This window comes from Mixophyes fleayi, chromosome 8 (genome assembly GCF_038048845.1).
Source record: "Mixophyes fleayi isolate aMixFle1 chromosome 8, aMixFle1.hap1, whole genome shotgun sequence".
Taxonomy (NCBI): domain Eukaryota; kingdom Metazoa; phylum Chordata; class Amphibia; order Anura; family Limnodynastidae; genus Mixophyes; species Mixophyes fleayi.
Window position 1 is genome coordinate 60,415,919 of NC_134409.1, and position 21,984 is coordinate 60,437,902.

At 38.2% G+C, this 21,984-nt stretch overlaps 1 protein-coding gene across 4 annotated transcripts in view; it reads left to right on the plus strand.

Annotated features, from left to right (window-relative positions):
* The window catches only part of KCNT2 (potassium sodium-activated channel subfamily T member 2), a 614,388-nt gene that overhangs the window by 476,269 nt on the left and 116,135 nt on the right, over positions 1-21,984 (plus strand). For all 4 annotated transcript variants that reach the window (XM_075182645.1, XM_075182644.1, XM_075182642.1 and 1 more), the window contains exons 15-16: positions 19,704-19,853; positions 20,911-21,140. In XM_075182645.1, the coding sequence (XP_075038746.1) occupies positions 19,704-19,853; positions 20,911-21,140 (380 nt within the window). The remainder of the gene's footprint in view (positions 1-19,703; positions 19,854-20,910; positions 21,141-21,984) is intronic.

Consider the following 21,984-nt stretch of genomic DNA (forward strand, 5'->3'; position numbering starts at 1 on the left):
TTGTGGATGTAGCCCTTCGTACGCTTTGCCAGGATCCGAGGGTGGTCACTCTTTTAAAGTCAGAGGAATACATTCTGGCCACCGTGCTCGATCCTCGGTTTAAAGCGTATGTTGTGTCTCTGTTTCCGGCGGACACAAGTCTACAGCGGTGCAAAGACCTGCTGGTCAGGAGATTGTCCTCTGAAGAGGACCGTGACATGCCAACAGCTCCACCCTCATTTTCTTCCACATCTATGGCTGCGAGGAAAAAGCTCAGTTTTCCCAAAAGAGGCACTGGCGGGGATGCTGATAACATCTGGTCCGGACTGAAGGACCTGCCAACCATTGCAGACATGTCTACTCTCGCTGCATTGGATGCTGTCACAATAGAAAAAATTGTGGATGATTACTTTGCTGACACCATCCAAGTAGACATGTCAGACAGTCCATATTGTTACTGGCAGGAAAAAAAGGCAGTTTGGAAGCCCCTGTACAAACTGGCTCTATTTTACCTGAGTTGTCCCCCCTCCAGTGTGTACTCGGAAAGAGTTTTTAGTGCAGCGGGGAACCTGGTCAGTGAGCGGCGAAGGAGGTTGCTTCCTCACAACGTTGAAAAAATGATGTTTATAAAAATGAATAATCAATTCCTCAATGAAGTACAGCACTGCCCTCCAGATACTACAGAGGGACCTGTGGTTGTGGAGTCCAGCGGGGACGAATTGATAATGTGTGATGAGGAGGAAGTACACACTGTAGGGGGAGAGGAATCAGAGGTTGAGGATGAGGACGACATCTTGCCTCAGTAGAGCCTGTTTAGTCTGTACAGGGAGAGATGAATAGCTTTTTTGGTGTGGGGGCCCAAACAAACCAATCATTTCAGCCAAAGTTGTTTGGTAGGCCCTGTCGCTGAAATGATTGGTTTGTTAAAGTGTGCATGTCCTATTTCAACAACATAAGGGTGGGTGTGAGGGCCCAAGGACAATTCCATCTTGGAACATTTTTTTTTGCATTATATGACCAATCAACAGTCGTTTGCCATGTTCAAAAAGTAAAACCAAATTTAAAAAAATTCAAGAAATTAAACCAAAAGTAAAATGCCGTGTCATAATTTAAAACAAGAGGTATTGACGTGCTCTAAAACTACTGTATTGTTGTTTATATTTTATAAACACTACACTTGAAAGTTTGAGTCTTTCAATAAAAAAGTAACTGTCCATTGCACGAATATTTGCAACAGGGACAATTTTAGGGTTAAGAAAGTCAACTAATAACACTTCGACGCTGTCTGTCTTTATAAACACTACACTTGGAAGTTGGAGGAGGTATTGTGGCCCCGGCACCAAATTTACTACCGGGGCCACTCCACTGTGCAGTCCATATTTAGGTGTATCAGATATTAAACAACGGTGACAGTTGATGCCCAATTTTTTAATTATATTGTGGCCTCGGTACCAAATTGTGTACCGGGGCCACCACACTACGCAGTCCAGATACTTGTTTGGTGAAATTCAGACCAGTTGAGGGTTTTATTATTATATTGTGTGGACCACTCTATCTATACCACACTACAACTCTATACCACTCTATTTCATACTTTAATTCTATTTCATACTTTAATTCTATTTCATACTTTAATTCTATTTCATACTTTAATTCTATTTCATACTTTAATTCTATTACTAATTACCATAAAGAGGAACAAAATAAACCAATTTTACCAAAAGTATAATATGACTTAGACTTACAAACACTACACTTGAAAGATCGTGCCTTTAAATGAAAAAGTCAGTCTTCATTGCACGACTATGTGCAACAGGGACAGTTTTTTGGGTTTACAAAGTCAAACAATAACACTTTGACCCTGTCTGTCTGGGATCTCAATGATGAATTGTCTGTACCATGTTTGGAGGAGGTATTGAGGCCCCGGTATCAAATTGGGTACCGGGGCCACCCCACTATGCAGTCCAGATACTTGTTTGGTGGAATTCTGACCAGTTGAGGGTTTTATTATTATATTGTGTGGACCACTCTATCTATACCACACTACAACTCTATACCACTCTATTTCATACTTTAATTCTATTTCATACTTTAATTCTATTTCATACTTTAATTCTATTTCATACTTTAATTCTATTACTAATTACCATAAAGAGGAACAAAATAAACCAATTTTACCAAAAGTATAATATGACTTAGACTTACAAACACTACACTTGAAAGATCGTGCCTTTAAATGAAAAAGTCAGTCTTCATTGCACGACTATGTGCAACAGGGACAGTTTTTTGGGTTTACAAAGTCAAACAATAACACTTTGACCCTGTCTGTCTGGGATCTCAATGACGAATTGTCTGTACCATGTTTGGAGGAGGTATTGTGGCCCCGGTATCAAATTGGGTACCGGGGCCACCCCACTATGCAGTCCAGATACTTGTTTGGTGGAATTCTGACCAGTTGAGGGTTTTATTATTATATTGTGTGGACCACTCTATCTATACCACACTACAACTCTATACCACTCTATTTCATACTTTAATTCTATTTCATACTTTAATTCTATTTCATACTTTAATTCTATTTCATACTTTAATTCTATTACTAATTACCATAAAGAGGAACAAAATAAACCAATTTTACCAAAAGTATAATATGACTTAGACTTACAAACACTACACTTGAAAGATCGTGCCTTTAAATGAAAAAGTCAGTCTTCATTGCACGACTATGTGCAACAGGGACAGTTTTTTGGGTTTACAAAGTCAAACAATAACACACTTTGACCCTGTCTGTCTGGGATCTCAATGACGAATTGTCTGTACCATGTTTGGAGGAGGTATTGTGGCCCCGGTATAAAATTGGGTACCGGGGCCACCCCACTATGCAGTCCAGATACTTGTTTGGTGGAATTCTGACACGTGGAGGGTTTTTTAATTATATTGTGGCCTCGGTACCAAATTGTGTACCGGGGCCACCACACTACGCAGTCAAGATAGATAGATGCGTATTGCGTATCATAGATAAAGTACATTCAGTGGTGTGGGGCAAATTGAAAAATATTCAAAATGCACTGACATTATCAAAAACAAGAGGTTGTCACACGCTAAAACTCCAACATGTATATGATGGAGAGGATGGAGGAGCAGCCGTATGTGTAGTGTAATGCAGATCTGTTGAAGGTTTTTTATATATTTTATTGTGGTGCCCAGTGCCCACTCCTCTACGCAGTCCAGGTACATTTATTGGTGCGAATCATAAAAGTTCAGGGTTTTTAATATATATTGTGGTGACCCACTCCTCTACGCAGTCCAGGTACAATTATTGGTGCGAATCATAAAAGTTCAGGGTTTTTAATATATTGTGGTGACCCACTCCTCTACGCAGTCCAGGTACATTTATTGGTGCGAATCATACAAGTTGATGGTTTTCTTATTATATATATTGTGGTGACCCACTCCTCTAGGCAGTCCAGGTACATTTATTGGTGCGAATCATAAAAGTTCAGGGTTTTTAATATATTGTGGTGACCCACTCCTCTACGCAGTCCAGGTACATTTATTGGTGCGAATCATACAAGTTGATGGTTTTCTTATTATATATATTGTGGTGACCCACTCCTCTACGCAGTCCAGGTACATTTATTGGTGCGAATCATAAAAGTTCAGGGTTTTTAATATATTGTGGTGACCCACTCCTCTACGCAGTCCAGGTACATTTATTGGTGCGAATCATACAAGTTGATGGTTTTCTTATTATATATATTGTGGTGACCCACTCCTCTACGCAGTCCAGGTACATTTATTGGTGCGAATCATAAAAGTTCAGGGTTTTTAAGATATTGTGGTGACCCACTCCTCTAGGCAGTCCAGGTACATTTATTGGTGCGAATCATAAAAGTTCAGGGTTTTTAATATATATTGTGGTGACCCACTCCTCTACGCAGTCCAGGTACATTTATTGGTGCGAATCATAAAAGTTCAGGGTTTTTAAGATATTGTGGTGACCCACTCCTCTACGCAGTCCAGGTACATTTATTGGTGCGAATCATACAAGTTGATGGTTTTCTTATTATATATATTGTGGTGACCCACTCCTCTAGGCAGTCCAGGTACATTTATTGGTGCGAATCATAAAAGTTCAGGGTTTTTACTTTTTAATATATATTGTGGTGACCCACTCCTCTACGCAGTCCAGGTACATTTATTGGTGCGAATCATACAAGTTGATGGTTTTCTTATTATATATATTGTGGTGACCCACTCCTCTAGGCAGTCCAGGTACATTTATTGGTGCGAATCATAAAAGTTCAGGGTTTTTAATATATATTGTGGTGACCCACTCCTCTACGCAGTCCAGGTACATTTATTGGTGCGATTCATAAAAGTTCAGGGTTTTTAATATATATTGTGGTGACCCACTCCTCTACGCAGTCCAGGTACATTTATTGGTGCGAATCATAAAAGTTCAGGGTTTTTAATATATATTGTGGTGACCCACTCCTCTACGCAGTCCAGAAAGATACCTTGTTGCAACGTTTTGGACTAATAACTATATTGTGAGGTGTTCAGAATACACTGTAAATTAGTGGAAATGCTTGTTATTGAATGTTATTGAGGTTAATAATAGCCTAGGAGTGAAAATAAGCCCAAAAACTTGATTTTTAAACTTTTTATGTTTTTTTCAAAAAAAATCCGAATCCAAAACCTTAAATCCGAACCGAGACCTTTCGTCAAGTGTTTTGCGAGACAAATCCGAACCTCAAAAATAACGAAAATCCGGATCCAAAACACAAAACACGAGACCTCAAAAGTCGCCGGTGCACATCCCTATAAAATATATTTAGGAACAGGTGATTATTACATCAATAAAATATAAAAATTATGTACAGAGGAATAGAATATAAAGGGAATAAAATTACATAAAAAACAAGGGAATATTTTATGAAAACAGGGCAATCTCATACCTCTCATTTAAGCCTTTCGATGATAAGGTTCCAAGTGCATAAATCAAGTACATCTCTCTATGGGAGAGCCTTTTCTCTAAATCTCCTCCCCTAGGTCCCAACTTGACATGTTCTATGGCTTTATAATTCAAGTATTGAGGATCCGATCCATGTTTTTGAATGAAATGTCTAGATACAGAGTGGCTCTCTACTTTGTTCTTAATATTTCTAATGTGTTCCTGTATTCTTAATTTTAAAGATCTTTGTTTTTCCTACATATTTAAATCCGCAGGAACATTCTAAAAGACAAATGACCGAGATAGTTTGACAGTTCATGAGCTGCTTAATATCATACTTTTTGTTATTGTCATGGTTACTAAAAGATCTGTTAGCTGGATTTGCATATCTACATACATTACAGTGGTTACATTTAACAAAGCCCTTAGTAGGTATAAAAGGTGCTCACTATGTTAGTTTTCTCAGTCAACATACTAGGGGCCAATATATCTTTCAAATTTCGATTCTTTTTAAAAACTGCTACTGGATTTTTAGACAAAATATCAGCCAATACTGAATCTTTTTTAAGACCTCCCAGTGTTTGTTAATGGTTGATTTGATTTTAGTTTCTTCACTGTTAAATTGTGTGATGAAAGATTTTTTGTCTTTCTTATGGTCTTTTTCGTGTTATAGTTTAACAAGTCCTGCCTATGTATCGCTAGAGTTTTTTCAATTGTGCCAGATAGTAAATTCTCAGGGTATCCTCTTTTCTTAAACCTGTCCGCATATATAGATAATTGTTGCAAACATTGTGTATTATCACTGCAGTATCTTTTAATACTATGAAACTGCAAAAAGGGGACATTAGTTTTCCACTTTTTTTGGTGACTGCTATTAAAATGTAAATAGCTGTTAGTATCTACTAGTTTTATATAATTTTGTGTAGATACTTTATCGCCTACACCCATCAAAATCAGATCCAGGTATTCAACTTGGTTAGGGTCAATTTTAGCTGTGAATTTTAAATTATAGTCATTCTGACCAAAATATGTGAGAAAGTTGTTAAAACATTCCATATTGCCATTCCATATCATAATCTACACTCTTTTCTTGGTAAATTGTAAGCTCTCATGAGCAGGGTCATCTTTACCCTTTGACTAACAACTGCATCTCCTTTTTCAACCTCATCTGTACTTGATTCCAGTCCCCTGACAGGTGCATATTAGAGATGCTCAGGCTCGGTTTTCTAAAAACTGAGGCCACCTGAACTTAGAGGATCCGATTAGGCTCGCGAGCCGGCTCGTTACTTTCATGTGTCCTCGGATCTGAATCGAGGTAAAACGTCATTGTTGCCTTGTCAGATCTTGCAGGTTTTGGATTCCATAAGTACCTCCCTCCCTCTTCAGGAGATCCAGCGCCATTGCTCACACAGAAACAGGGGTAGCAGTGTTCTTGTTGCTCTCCAGTCTACAGTACCATTGCTCATACAGAAACAGGAGGGGTAGCAGTGTTCTTGTCTCTTGACAAAAATTGACTGGAAATGATTGGAAATTAATGATGTTTTTGAGGTTAATAATAATGTAGGGGCAAAAAAAAGAGCCAAATTATGTGATTTTATAAAAAAAATAGGAATTTTAGAAATAAAATTGGGATCCAAAACCAAACCAAACCAAAACACACGAGGGTGGTTTTGCCATAACACAAAGATAATCCAGATCCAAAACTAAATCCAAAACACGGGGGTCAGTGAACATCTGTAGTGCATATAATACATAAGTTGCATTTGCTCCAACATGCCCATTATGTATTTAATCTATGCTTATACTTCCAGTCCTTCCCGCGTTTCACCTCTACATTCAAATGGGGCCACAAGCAGTTATATGCACAAGATATGACTCAGTCGCCATATGATTGCAGCCGTAAATAGTTCCTTGTGATCATGCACAGACGTAAAAAAAGTGTATTATATGCAGCATCCCACACTTTCCATCCAACTCTAGTTTACCCCTGGATGTGCAACACACTGATACCTCTAGATATTTCTATATTTAATTGAAGACTTTAAGGTTCATTTGTTCTGAACCGCACAGTCAATCAAATTAACTTTTATTTACCTAGTGCAAGGTAGACAATGAAACAACCAGACAATGAAACAACCAGTTGATATTGTTTTAAACTGGTGGTATTTTTTGCTATTTTTCCTAAATGAAAATCAACACAAATGTTAAGAGTTCTATTTTAAAAGTTAAAAGCTGTATCATAATTAACCTTAGTCTTCTACTGCCATCTAGTGGACATATTTAGCACAAACCTGATATATTCCTCCTGACATAACATATGTATATATAAATATTAATTTTCCTTTTTAATATATTTTATCTACCATATGGCAAAAACATAAATAAGAAAATATGTATATATTTCTGAGTAATGTCATTTTCTATATGTGGTACACTACCTGGCGTACAATCATTTGTTATAGATATATTAGATAGTTTTCATTGTTCCTGTACAGCATGGGCAGTATTTTGCATAACTCCACTGAAATACAATTGTAATAACTTCAATGACAGCTAACACTGTACTGTTCCAAAGTAAATTTTGTAGTCCCCGGCACTGAATGACTTTGCATATAGTTTAAATCAGAATGGCAGGTATTTAACAATTATGATAATATTTGTTCTCTTCTGGAGCAAGGAGTGGAACTACTGCCAGTGCAGCAGGTATCATAATCAAGAGCCTACCTGCCCATCTTCTTCTTTTTTGCTTTTTTGTGAACCAGATTATTGATCGGAGGGGAACACCCCACTTTTGCAGTCGCTGTCCATGCCCTGCGGCTAAAGAGGCTCTTTGGTGACGGGGCTCTGAAGAACATCTCGGTTCAGTTATTAAATGCAGGAAACAGACTGTTGCTTGCACTAACCTTTTCTCTCCTGCTTGTGGACACTATTCTAAACTACTAATGGTAATCACCTTCAATGTTATGTACAGTGAATTTCAGAGCAGCTAATCATTGCAGTTTAGTTTGTGAAATCTAAGGCTAGGTACACACTGGAGCGTTTTCATCCAATAATCGGGCAAATCAGCCGACATATGACCATTCGGATGGAAGTCTGGTTAGTGTGTATAATGACACGATGGTCGAAAGTCGTTCCAAAGTGTCGATTGTCAGCTCATTAGGTTGGTCGTACAGTTTAATGTTTTCCGACCAATCACCTAACGATCATGCAGTGTGTATAAGTTTCCGATCGATCCATGAGCAACTGCTGATAGTTCCTCGAACCTTGACTCCTATGGGGACGTGTGCATGTTAATTTCTGATGCCTGTACCAGTCTTAAGTGGTGTGGTATCCGCACGTCACTCATTTGGTAATTAGGTGCTTCTAGCGGTAAAGCAATAGCAGGTGTCTATTGCATTATTGCTTACAGCATATGTCTGCCCGTTTAATTATAAACCTTTGTCAGTGTAGTGTTATAAAAAATAACAACGTTTTATTTATATGTGTATTGCTTATGTCTGACTCCATAATTACAACTATTTGTTACTTTAGTGTACACTCAATACACATTCATAAAAATGCAAAATATGTGTATTACCTTTGTCTGCCTGCATAATTATATAAATTGATAGCATCACAGTTATTATCAAACTCAGAGTTTGCATTGAAATTGTTGTGCTGTATTTAAGATCAGCCAGTGTCCTTCCTGTTGCCCAAAATCTTAGAGTAGCAACAAGTCTCTGCTCGGCAGATATAGGTCTCCTTAAACGAGTGTCCTCCTTCTGGATGATGGGGGTGACTAGTCGGAGCAGTTCCTGGAATGTGGGTTCATTCATTCTAAGGAAATTATTGAAGTCATCCTGGTTGTTGTCCCGTATCTCCTGTAACAGGGACATGTGAGAGAATGAGTCTCTCCTCTTGAACCACTGTTTTGTCCAACAAGATCTATTCTTTCTTCTTCTTTCCCTTCGGGTCTGTACTTGCAGTATTTTTGCCAGATGAAGCAGAAAAAGAGCAGTTGCTTGTCGTTCTTCAACATTATCCATATTAGTAAAGCAATTTGTTTATGTGTGGTTGTGAACGAACGTATACTGTACACATGCTAATGAATGTACGAAGAAAACGCATTACCTTTGCTTTTTTATGAGGTTTGGGGTGGTTACTATTGAACATACTCTATCCTTTATTTAAATTTCTTGGGGATATTGTTAGATGGACCTCATAAGTCATTTCAGTGTCTGCAAAATTCAAATCTTTGCTCACCTCAATATGGCTATGAAAAGTCGGTGCCCGGACGGTAGGTCTTTCGTTAATCGTCTAAAACGTGACTAGTGTGTATGCATTAATCATCCGAGCAATCGGGCCTTCGGTCGAAGGTAAAGTCGTTGCATATAACACGGCGGTCAGAAAATTCTCCAGTGTGTAGCTAGCCTAAGTGTAAATAGCAGATTGACGAGTGATTGTGACTAACTTTCCACATTTTCCTTCCAATCAAGACTTAGGGACAGGAACTCCATAATAACCAGAGTTAATTAAAACTTGAATCATTTAAGTGCTTGTATTTGTAGATTATTTCCCTTGTTTCCTTTGCTGGAACAGTAGTTTACAGTCTCATTCTGTCCTGCCTCACTTACCTCTCTTGCTTTACATTTTCCATCTCAACTTTTTCAAGTGGAGCAGGTCATTGTTTGTTTTATAAGAAAGCTGCACTATGTTCCTATTTTAGAAGTCATGTGGTCTCACGTCTGTATAGTGTGAACATTTAATGTATTTATGATATTTTTCTATGTCCCGTACAAGAGTGCAGTCTGTGAATTGTGACAGCGCAGGACATTATTGTGATGGGTAAAAGAATTGATGGTGTAGTATGCTTTTTGTCTATGTTTGCAGATATTTCACACAATAGCTCAGAGGGGCTCATATTGAAATGAACACAAATTGCATTTTTGGCAAATAACATGCTTTTTATGCACGTAGCACTTTCTTCAAAGCTAGTGGTTTGTGCATATGCTCAGATGTAAAAAGGTGCATTATATGCCAAAAAGGCAATTTGCTGCTTTACTACTGTGATACCATTTACTGCCATATGAATGGGTACCAAGGTAGAGCTACTTTGTGTTGCTACCAGTTGTGTTGTAAGGATCCTTTGTACCAATGTACCAATAGATTTATTTTGTGATGCTATATTTTGTACCATTAATGCTCTATATATCAAGGATTCTCTGTCTCTTTCTTAGCAGATAACAAATCATCATCATCATCATCAGTTATTTATATAGCGCCAATAATTCCGCAGCGCTGTGCAGAGAACTCATGTAAATCAGTCCCTGCCCCATTGGAGTTTACAGTCTAAATTCCCTAAAATACACACACACAGACAGAGAGGCTAAGGTCAATTTTTTGATAGCTGAAAATGCCCAAATGGCGCAGCTCTAAAGAAAAAGGTCTACAATGCCGCACAGATACGGGGGGTATCCCTCCCTTAAATATAAACAATATAGAAAAAAAGTACTAGGGCAAAGTATGACCTATATAATACAGATTGAGTGCCAAGTGAAAATCACTTGGTAAAAAAGTCACATGAAACTGATGTTGTAATAAAGAAATGGGAAAGAATAAAATCAACAATATATAATATCATATGTAACCAGTGCACTGGTGGTTTTAACAATTAAACCATAAAAAATGGCCATATGACGATCAGAACATAATAATATAGGTTGACTAGAGCTGCAACCATTATGTGACATGCATTCCTGTATTATAGGAGTGCATGCAAACAGATAACAATGTCACTGTTGAAAACTGGAGTATCACAGAGGGAAAAACCTCTATTATAAAAAGCATGTATATCTGAATCTGGTAAAATCAGTCATATTATTTCACAGGAATTATCCAAATGATATACTGTTGTCAAACAGTTTGATGTGAAGGTGAAAGTTATAATCAATGTAATCATTCATCATAAATGACGGAACTGGTGTAGTAGATTCCTGATCAGATGTAACTGGACTTTTCTGTAATGACCTAAGTTAGCAGTCCGAAAATCAGTAGATAAAAGAAGGGGAATCACTCACCCATTTATCTATATCAGGAGAGTCTTACCGATTAGTAGCTGGGCTCCGTGGCATTAGGCAGTGGTAATTACCCGACAAGGTCTCAGCTTCTTACGCATAGCCTCCTTCTGGGCTCTCCAGCAAGTTGGTAGACGTTATGCTCCTGTACTTTCCAATAGATGATACCGCGCATGCGCGGGTCAGTCCCGTCTTGTAGAAAAAATATGAGAAAACGAGCTTGTTTCCACAAGTTGTAAAAGTGGGTGAATAGAGTAAAACAATTCAATAGATGGGTTATAGTGTTGGCTATAACCCATCTATTGAAATAACCCTAGACACACCAGTCCTCACAGTATATTACCACTACACACCCTTGAGTCTCCACTGTATATTAATTCCACACTCCCTTGTGTCCACACACAACCCAGAGTCTCCACAGTATATTAACCCCGCACACACATAATTTTCCACATTATATTAGCTTCCACACACAGACAGTAGTCCCCACAATATATTAACTCCAAACACCATAGAGACTCAACAGTATATTAACCTGACACACACCAAAGCTTACATTATATTAACCTTACACACACTGTCGCTACATTATAGTAACCCACACATACCCAAATCCCCATAGTATATTAATCCCAAACAGAGTTCCCACAGTATGGTAACCTCCTACACACATACCCAGGCACGGACCCAGGCAGTCCACTTTGACCAGACTGGGGGGCATATTCACCCTGCCCCATTTCCCAGAATACCCCTGAAGGTGGTATTATAATAGGCATATCCCCCAAAACAGAATGGGGGGAAAATGAGGACAAAATAACCCCTTCTCACAATCCGCATAAACCATGCCCCTAATTTACACAAACCCTATCCTTATTATTTGAACTATTTAAATGACCACACCCACCTTATGGTAAAAACCCACACACTGCCCCAAAAGCCCAACCACTTTCAAGGTACACAAATCAGGACTGTTGGAAGCTATGAAAGAGAATAGCAAATCAATTCATATTAATTTATTTTTGTGCAAAGAATTTAACATTAGGAGTCCTTGCCTTACTAATAAATGTGCCAGTGTGGCTTCTAAAGACCCTCCTGGTGTAGTAATATTTCCTTTGTGTGTGCCTGTGGTCCAATGTAGGTGGGCAGAGGGTTCTTTGGTGTCTCTCTGGTGTTGCTAACTCCAGGACGCTACCTCTCGAAGAGCCTGCAGTACTTAGACCAAGGAAAATGCACTGTGTGACACTGAATACATGGTCCATTCGCAGACAGGATACCCAAAGATTGGTACACACATCTTAGCAGAAGAAACGGGGTGTTGCACTTAATAATAAAATGAGACTGAGTATTAGCAGACAGACAGAGACATTACTTTTATATATTTTGGGATAGGTGTGAGAGGGCCAGTGGGACCCAAACATTTATTTAGCACCTGAGTCCCTTATTCCCTAGTTCCACCACTGCTTGAGGCCTATGTAGTACATAGGGGAGTAACTAGACTTTTGTGGCCCCATAGGAAAATGGGCCCACCATGCAGTGTGGGACTGGGGCATAAAGGGCCTACCAAAGAATCCAGTGTTAGAGACCCATGCAAGATCATGCACCTCTATTAGAATATAATAACGCTATCTTTAAACAAAGCTATTATCATACCAAGCATGGAATAGACTGAAGTCTAAAATAGGGAAAATTCACTAAAATTATCTCAAACATTCTGCAATAATAGATACCATAACTTGTTGCACCATGCCTAATATATGATAAATTACATTTAAAATAATCCCTATCTTTCCACATTTTGGAGGTAATTTGTGAAGTGAAAAACAGCCAAGAAGCAGCACAAAAAAAGTTTTGAGTTTTGGGAGTGGTTTTGGGGCGTTATTTATTCAATTCAAGTGGTATTCAAATTTACACTTTAAAGGGGTTTTATACATTAAGATGACTTTAACTAATTGGCAAGACTATGCCTTCCAGCAACTTGATCTAAATGTACTGCTTTTTCTGTGTTTTCATCCTGTGCTTTTTATTCATGTATATTATCACTGGGCAGAGTTATTTATATTTGGCCCTTGAGAATGACTTATCTAACTGCATTAAATATCATTTTATCCACAGAGTAGCTTTGTGCCGTATTCCAGCGCACTGAAAAACAACAACAGCCGACACATATATAAGCATGACTGATATGTGAAAGCAATGCTAAAAGAGAAAGCAACATATTTACAGAACGATGTGTTGGGTCAATAAAATCCAATTATGTGACAGTGAAAAGGCACTTAAAGACCCTTACTGAACAAGCTTTAGAACATCTGGCCATTTGTTTGATAATATACAATAATAGTTGATACTATTGAAGGATTTATTGTGGTAAATAAAGAAGTGTTATGTTGATGTTCATGAATACAGTACTTCAGAATTCCTTTCTTCTATGCTTGAGTTAACCACTTGGTGGTGCTCTAAGACTACAAATCAGATCCTGATATATGTAAGTAAATTAATGCATCTCAGTGAAATTATCATGTAAATAAACATCAAATATTTTTAAATGTATATGTCTTCTTTTGTTTTACAGCAAATTAGACTGCAAAGTGTTTTTTAAAAGATTAGAGCTTTAATAGCTCCTGCTTTAATGCTACCAAGCAAGTTCTAATTATGAACATGAATCATAGGTTACTGTTACTAAATGGCAATACAATGTTTTGTACTTTATCACAAAAACATAGTGATGCTGTCTTTTTTTTTTGCAGAAAAATGTGCTGGCACTGCAATGCAACTATGCATTTGTACAGCACTGCTATTTAAATAAAACAACTGTTTACTAAATTGCGATGAAAGGCAATTATTATCAACACTCTCACAGCGGGATGGGAAGTTATTTTCTATGAGAGTGCTGGAACCATTGTCATAATTTCCACAGCTCTCTCATTACATAAGCCATCAGCAGGTGTTAAGTGTACCTATGCCCCTCATGTGTTGGGGCTGGTGTATAAAACAAAAAATCTACCTGTCCTATCTGGAGCGTGTAGGGTACGTAATTGCAAATGAGAGAATACTGGCACTTAACCTGCTAAATGCCGACACTTAAAATTGCAATTTTAACTGCCACTGTCTGGAACTATAGGGGCCATTGCTGTGTGATATGCCCCAGCTAAATGCACACATTGCAGTAAGTCCCAGCCTCGAACAATAGTAAATAACCCCCTCCCGCCCGTTCCTGGCCCTATCTGCTCTGGTTTAGGGTTGGAGAAATATCCTTTCCACCACTGTAGTGTAGAAGGGGCAGATTTATCAAATGTTGAAATCCTGTTTTCTCATTTCTCACAATATATTTTGTGCAAAGACTGCCCCGCTGAAGCGGTAATTTAACCCTACATTATTTTTTTGTTAAATTATAGCGGAAAATGTAGTGCTGCAAATGAGGTCCTAATTAATAAATAGGCCCCATAGTATTGGGGCAGGGCAGTTGGAACATGGCAATTAGAATTATTCCTCAGCCTAGTGATGGGTACTCTGTGTACTTACTTGAACCTCGAATGTAGAAATAGGGATAGCAGCAGTAGCATCCCAATCAGAGCCCCAAAATACTATGTGAGATCAGGTTGTGTAGTTCATTCCCTTTTTCTTCAATCATAGAAGTACCAGCATGACCTATATAGCAGTTATGGAAGGCTTTTTAATTTGAAAGCCCTATGCAATGATTTCACTGTGAAGCACTGCCTTGAGAATCTAGGACTAAAACTTATACAACAAGCCATGCTACAACTTCCTCATGTCTGGCTGTTTCCAGCCCAGATGTTTCACTGGGACCCAGAGGTTTTTAGCTACACCCCAGCTCTATTTTTTATTGTCTTTGTTATTACTGTTGGAGATAAGGTATTGTATACTGTTATACGGATCATCTATATCCATAATGTTTGTTAAAAAGCAAAGAAAATTACTCAAATCATGAAAATAGTAAAATATATAGAGCCTGATTTTTAGTTGGACGCAAATCTAACATGCAGTTCAATTTTAAGTTAAATGTAACCTGCTCTTGCCACCCCTGTGTAAAAGCATTAGTTACTTACAGTATGTGTGCACTTGTTCTGGAGATGAAGACCAATGAGAGTAGGTTATATCTCTATATACACCTTAGGAGGTGAACCTTTTTCAGCTCCCTTGGGCATCGTGTAAAGATACGTGCTGATGATGATGATGATTTTCTCTCAGTCTAAAGTCTATTAAACAAGACCCTGCAAGGTGGACAGTTTTCTATCTCTGCTCATCACAGAGATAGAAATTTTTTATTTGCCCTATTTAATAATAAACTCTTACTGGGCAGCTGAGCAAATCCCAGCTCCCAACGATACTTGCTGGCAGCTGGAAGGCTGAGTTACCACTTCATCAGGCCAGTGTATTTAAACTGGCCTAATGGCCAGTGTATGTGAACTGGGAGCCCACTTTCGATAAAAAATAGGAATAGAATAAAAAATGTTAGGCTATAAAAATACCCAAAACTTTGTTTGTGAGATGCACCCCATGAGGGTGGCAGAATTTGATCAAAGAGTGTTGTATTACTTCACCCCCTGAGTGCCTCATGAATTTAGAAAAAATCGATGAACCTGCCATCTAACTTTGCCTATGACCAGTCCAGCACAGGCACCACACACAAGTTAATCAAGGGATGATATTGGACCAGCAGATCTTAAACGCTGGCCAGCTATCAGCTGTCAGTTGCACATCAGCTATGATATATAAAATAAGCCCAATAGATTTAACTTAACCCAAGTTGTTACCCCATAAATGAATCACTAAAAATCCAGGGCTGGATTCCTGGCAATCATATTAAGTACTAAATCCTTTAAACCAGGCCAGCACATCCCCTCTCCTACCAATCCACTTGATGTCCTCCGGGAAGGTAAAAATGGAGAATGTCAAGCAATGTCTGGCAGCCCATATGAAGGTAAAAAACATTAAAAACCTTGAAGCTGCTCATGCTTTGAGGCCCTTCATCTGAGGAAACATTAGGTCAATTTTACTCTTTATGCTCTCACTTCGAAAGGTGACTAGAAAGCAAGGCCAGTGTTGCCAAAGCTGGGAACATGGTTACTACAATTTAGCGGCTCTGATGTATTTCTTATAGGTGGTGGATTTCCAACAGCCTAATTGTTTAATACTCTACATGGATGACCCTTCTACCGACAGAAATGAATGGGCGGCATAATGGGCTGCATTCAGTCCTTTAAGTATGAAACAAATTTTAAAGATAACCACAAACGTTACCACCAATAGGTCTAACCAACATGTAAGCCCTAGCTAGTGCAGCCAGGAAAATGGAGGGATCTGAGAGTGCCTCCATCATGACCCAACACCCCCTGCCAAATTGACCTGTTTTCAGTTTGTTTAATGTGGTGATGTGAAATGGGGATGGAGGGACTGAAGTTGGGAGTGGAAACGGAGAAGGAAACATGAAAAATAGAACAAAAAGATAAAAGGAAAGGAGAGATGGACAGGAGGGAGAGAAAGATGAACAGGATGATAGCAAGAGAGACAAGGTACAGGTGCTGGAAAACACTTATGGAATACTATAGCTACCAATCACCGTGACAGATATTTATCCTTGTGATTTCTTGAAACAAAAGTCAGGGAACTTCCTGTTCTTGGATGTTATCGAGGCTTGTTTGCCACTCCCAGTGGTAGCCTATTGGATATAAATCAAAACAAGCCAGGGGAATTTTTAACCCCTGAAGGTAAGTGCAATGTAAGCCTACAAGTCTGATGTTGAAGTGCATTCCTCCCTATGCATTTTTTATTTATCATTTTTACATATTTAAAATAAGATTTTTTTTTTATTTAACTAATATATAGTATTTTTTCTTCTGTAAAGCATCTGCTATCACCATTGTGATGTGGGAAAAGTGAGAGGAGGACATCAGTGGCACTTGACCATGATAATGGGCAAGCTTTGTTGAAGGCACCCGGTGAAGGCTATTGTTAGAGACACTCTGTGACATCTACCATCATCATCAACATTTATTTGTATAACGCCAGCAAATTTAGTAGCACTTTACAATTGGGAACAAACAGTAATAAAACAATACTGGGTAATACATACAGACTTAGAGCTAAGAGGGTCCTGCTCGCAAGCATACAATCTATGGGATAATGGAAGTTTGATACATGAGGTTAAGTGCTACATCAAATTGCATATTTGTCCAGCTAGAATGCAAAGGTTACAAAGTATTGAGTGGGCTGTATGATCAGTTATACAGCAATGTTGGTCAGAGGGTTTTTGTCTTGTGTTAGCTGTGTAGAGGGTGGAAATAGGGTAACCTAGGGAGATTAAGATGGTGGTTGAGAAATATCGTAAGCTTTTATGAAGAGGTGGGTTTTCAGAGAATGCTTAAAGGTTTAAAGAATAGAGGAAAGTCTTATTGAGCAAGGGAGGGTATTCCTCTAATTGGGTTCAGCCTGAAAAAAGTCCTGTAACCAGGAGAGAGACGCAGATCTTGTGCAAAATTGAGGTGTCGAGTTGGGAGATATTTTGAAACAAGTGAAGAGATGTATGTTGGTGCAATTTTGTTGATGGCCTTGTATGTTGGTAGAAGAATTTTATATTGGATTAATTGAAAAACAGGCAAACAATGTAAAGACTGACTGAGTGGCTCAGCAGAGGAAGAACAATTTGTAAGGAATATGAATCTAGCCTCTGCATGGAAAATAAATTGTACGGGTTCAAGTTTGATTTTGGGAAGAACAGTAAGGAGGAAATTGCAATAGACGATGTGGGCGATAGTGCATGAATTACATGCAAGATTTATGCTGGTCATGTTCTGCATTGCGAGAGAGTTTTAGTAGATTATGTGTTACTTTAGTGTGCACGGTTGACAGTGAAGTCTATGCGGCGTATGAAGAGTCGCTGGAGCCACTTGATCAAGGGCAGTTTCTAGGGTTTGGTGAAAATCAGGAACTGCTCTATCAGGGGAGGAGAATGCAGCAATCGGGGAGAGAATGTGTTGAAGGGAAGTGGAAAAATGTTGAAAATCAATAGAGTTAATGTTCCTGCGGGTATGAAGAGGCTTGAAAGATTTTGACAGCGGGAGTGTAAAGAACTGGAAGTGAGCGAGTAGCTAATAAGGTGATAATCCTAGAGGAAAGGAAATGAAGGAGTGTTAAAAATTAGAAACTGAGCATAGTCCAGAGAAAACAAGATCAAGACACTGGCCATCCAGATGAGTAGCGGATTCAATCCACTGGGAGAGGTCAAGTGTGGAGGTTAGAGAGAGTAGTTTTGAAGCAGCATTGGAATGTGGATTAGCAATAGGGATGTTGAAATCACCCATGATGATGGTGGGGATGTCAGAGGAAAAGAAGTGAGGGAGCCATGCAGAGAAATGTTCAAGAAATTGTTGGTGTGGTCCTGGGGGGTGATAAATCACAGCAACACGCATAGAGAATGGGTTAAAAATCCTAACAGTATGAACTTTAAGAGATGTGAACGTGAGTGATGGGAAATTTGGTAAAACTGTGAAGAGGTCATGAATGGAGGTAAGTTTGTTACAAACAGAGCGTGTATTCCAAAGAGCACATTTAAAGGACTTTGGAAGAAATGAGAGACAGCTGATGCATTTGAGGTTTGCTAATCTTCGGTTGCGTTCAGATATATGCGTGCGAGAGATGTGTGGGGACCTGGATTAAGTGATATATCACCAGCTAATAGAAACAGGGATGAAGAAAGATAGGAAAGATGATTGTAAGATATGTGTCCTTTTAGTTTCTGGTGACAGGGTGAGGCTGTTACAACTATTTCATTTCAATAGGAAACAGTTCATGAGTGTTAAATAGGGGTGAGTGGAGTAGTGAAGGGGCCATGTGGACAAGAAGTGTTTTGCAGGAAAGGTGAAGGAGGATATAGTTCTAAAGATAATGTCATGAAAGAGCAGAGCTTTAGAGAGCATGTGCAGCCCTGTCACATGTCCCAGGTCCTTCAGTCAGTGCTGTTTGGATGCCTGTGCGCATGTCTGAGTTATCAATCGGCGCATGCGCACAGGAATTAAAAGGAGGAATGAAGAAGCCACCCAGGATCACATTACGAAGACGGAGTTGTAAGTCAGTTTTTTTTTCCACAGCAACAGCAGTTTATCGAAACGTCTGTTCCTGTGCAGGTTTTTCATAAATATGAGAAATATTTAAATCCTTATCAATGCTATTTTTCTTGTTTTGCGGTCTTTGTTAAATATGCCCCTATATATTTTATGTCTCCTCTTTTTTTTCTTTTCTACCCTGATCCTAACCCCATTTTGCTAATATTGAAAAAACAAGGAAAATCTGTTTGTTTTTTTAAATAAAAAAAAATAATGGTCTGATATTTGTGCACTGTTGTTTTTTTACTTGCCCCGGGTTGGTTACACTCATATTGATTGCATTGTGATTTTCTGAAAGCTTCTTGCTTCAATTAATGGATTTAACAAAAGTTAAACACATTAAGGTTAATGGAGTGAAGTCCAATGAACTCCTGAATGCAAGTAAAAATGCTTCTTAATGTGTTTGACATGTGGTTTCACTTCTGTTTTTATACACAAAGCAAACATAGGCCTTATTAGAAGCAAGTCATAATTGTGTTGCTATATATCTAGTTTGTTTAATTATCTATATATTATTGTATATGTAGAGAAACATATGTTTAAAGCTATACTGACTTCACCTTGTTGAACAGTTTTCACTGTTTCGTCTAACAGAGAAGGACAGCAGTCCCCTGAACAATGGCAGAAAATGTATGGTAGATGTTCAGGCAATGAGGTCTACCATATTAAGATGGAAGAGAGCATTTTCTTTGCTGAGTATGAAGGCAAAAGCTTCACCTTTGCTTCATTCCATGCACATAAAAAGTAAGTAAAAACATTGTGATTTAAAGAAGATTCATGGAAGCATATAGGGCCTGAGTCATTAAGGAAAGTAAGGCTAAAAAAAGAGTAAATGTTCTTCGTGACAAGCCATGTTACCATGCAACGGCTGCAAATTAGTTTATTATTTTGCACATAAGTTAAATACTGGCTGTTTTTCAGGTAGCACACACATGCTTGATAGCTTTCTTTTTATACAGAAATGTAAAGTTGATCTAGGACATGCCCTACCCAAACTATAAATCTTTCCCCACATTTTAAATTCACCTCCCCTTCCAATGCAACATGGTTTTGCCCAGGTGCAGTTACTCCTTTTTATGCCTTACTCTCCTTAACGACTCTGGCCCGTAGAGTCTCTAAATTGTCAGCAAAACAAGTTAGTAGCAGATTGTAATTCAGAGTTTGAGAGTTTTTGCCAGTTCTGTATGTTTAAGATTTTTAAGGTTTAGATAAAAGCTGTAAAAAAAACTATTTTTATAGCTCTTTGCACTGGTTGCAATTATGTTCTTGTTATAGTGAACATGTTGTTATATTATGAATAGCTTTAGTCCATAACCAAAAACTCCTATATCAGAATAGGTATGGCTATATATTGTCCTTAAAGCTACAGCATGTAGGCCACTGCCCTAAGCTATCAACCTTGTTTGATATCTAGCTATAGACTAGATTTATATTCATGTTCACTTTCTGACAGTGATGTGTTTTTGTGTAGATTCTATGAACACAAATACAAGCTTTAAAACTCTAGAGAAAAGAGTAACTGTACAGTTGGTGAACTGTCTCACCCGACTGCTCTAATCATCTTCGCCTGAAGGTTTAAGTTGCTGGTGATGTATCTCAAGAATTGTAATGTTATAATGAGTGTAGTTCCACTATGATGAAGCTAGATATAGGGACAGAGGAAGATCTATGGGTCCACATAGCTAGGGCAGCTATTGCATATTTTCATTTCAGTGCAATGTAATGAGATTCAGAAAGATATGATTAGCATGCCAAAGACTTTTCATCTTACAGATTCCCTGCCGCCCTCCTTATCTCTCAGATTTGGTGTCTGCCTGACCGGTGTTAGAAGAGAAGATAACAAAAACATCTTGCTGAATCCAGGGCCACGTTACATCATGAGTTCTACGGACACCTGCTTTTATATACATGTGACCAAAGAAGAGAACTCTGCCTTTAAACAGCAAGAACAACTTGAAAAATTACGCAAATTTAAATCAACTTATCATGGACCATCTAGACTACCTGTTCACAGTATAATTGCCAGCATGGGTGGGTATGATTAAATATTCTCTAAGGTCTAGTAGAAATGTAAATCAAGTAATAATAAAAATGTATTTCATTGTGAACTTGTATCTCAAGATAATATAGAGTTTGTCTATAACTTGGGCTTTTTTTTATATAAATTAGTTAAATAAGTGGACATCATTGGAAATTATTTTGGATACATAATTTTATTTTTCTAAATATTTACATTTATTAATATGGGAAGGAACAAGAACGGTGACAATAGTAATTGAAAAAGGCAGCCATGAAACAATGTCAGCTAATTGCAAAGTTATATTAAAAAGGACAGATTACTTTTGTGGTAGCAAATGGCACATGTGGAAATATTTTTTCCTAAAATATTGTCGATCCAATTTTCCAGATTGAAGATGCTGTAGCCCTTACCCTGCCTTTTGTAAGAACAATGTTTTCTTGTTGTGAGTATGCAGGAGCAGTAATTTCTAGCACCGTCTCTGAGTCAACTCGTATAATACCTACCCCACTTCAAACAGTAATAACTTTTGTGCTAATATTGCACTGTTCGTTTTAAACAGATTTCTTTATTAAAAGAAAGCAAAAGTCACCTTATAAGTATTGTTTACTACATTCTCAGCCTTGGCATTTTTGGAGTTAATCATGCTGGGTGAGTAATGAAATGTTGGTGGGTGCATGTTCTTGGCAACCTGGGCAAGACCTGTTCACTTTTCAAATTCTCTAAGATGATTGGCCTGGAAAATGAATTAAGTGAGGCTGCCAGACGGGGTGAATCACTTTACAATTGTATGGTCCCTAATTGTATAGAGGGACTCACATATATAGGCACAATTCTACCAATGTAATAAAAACATTA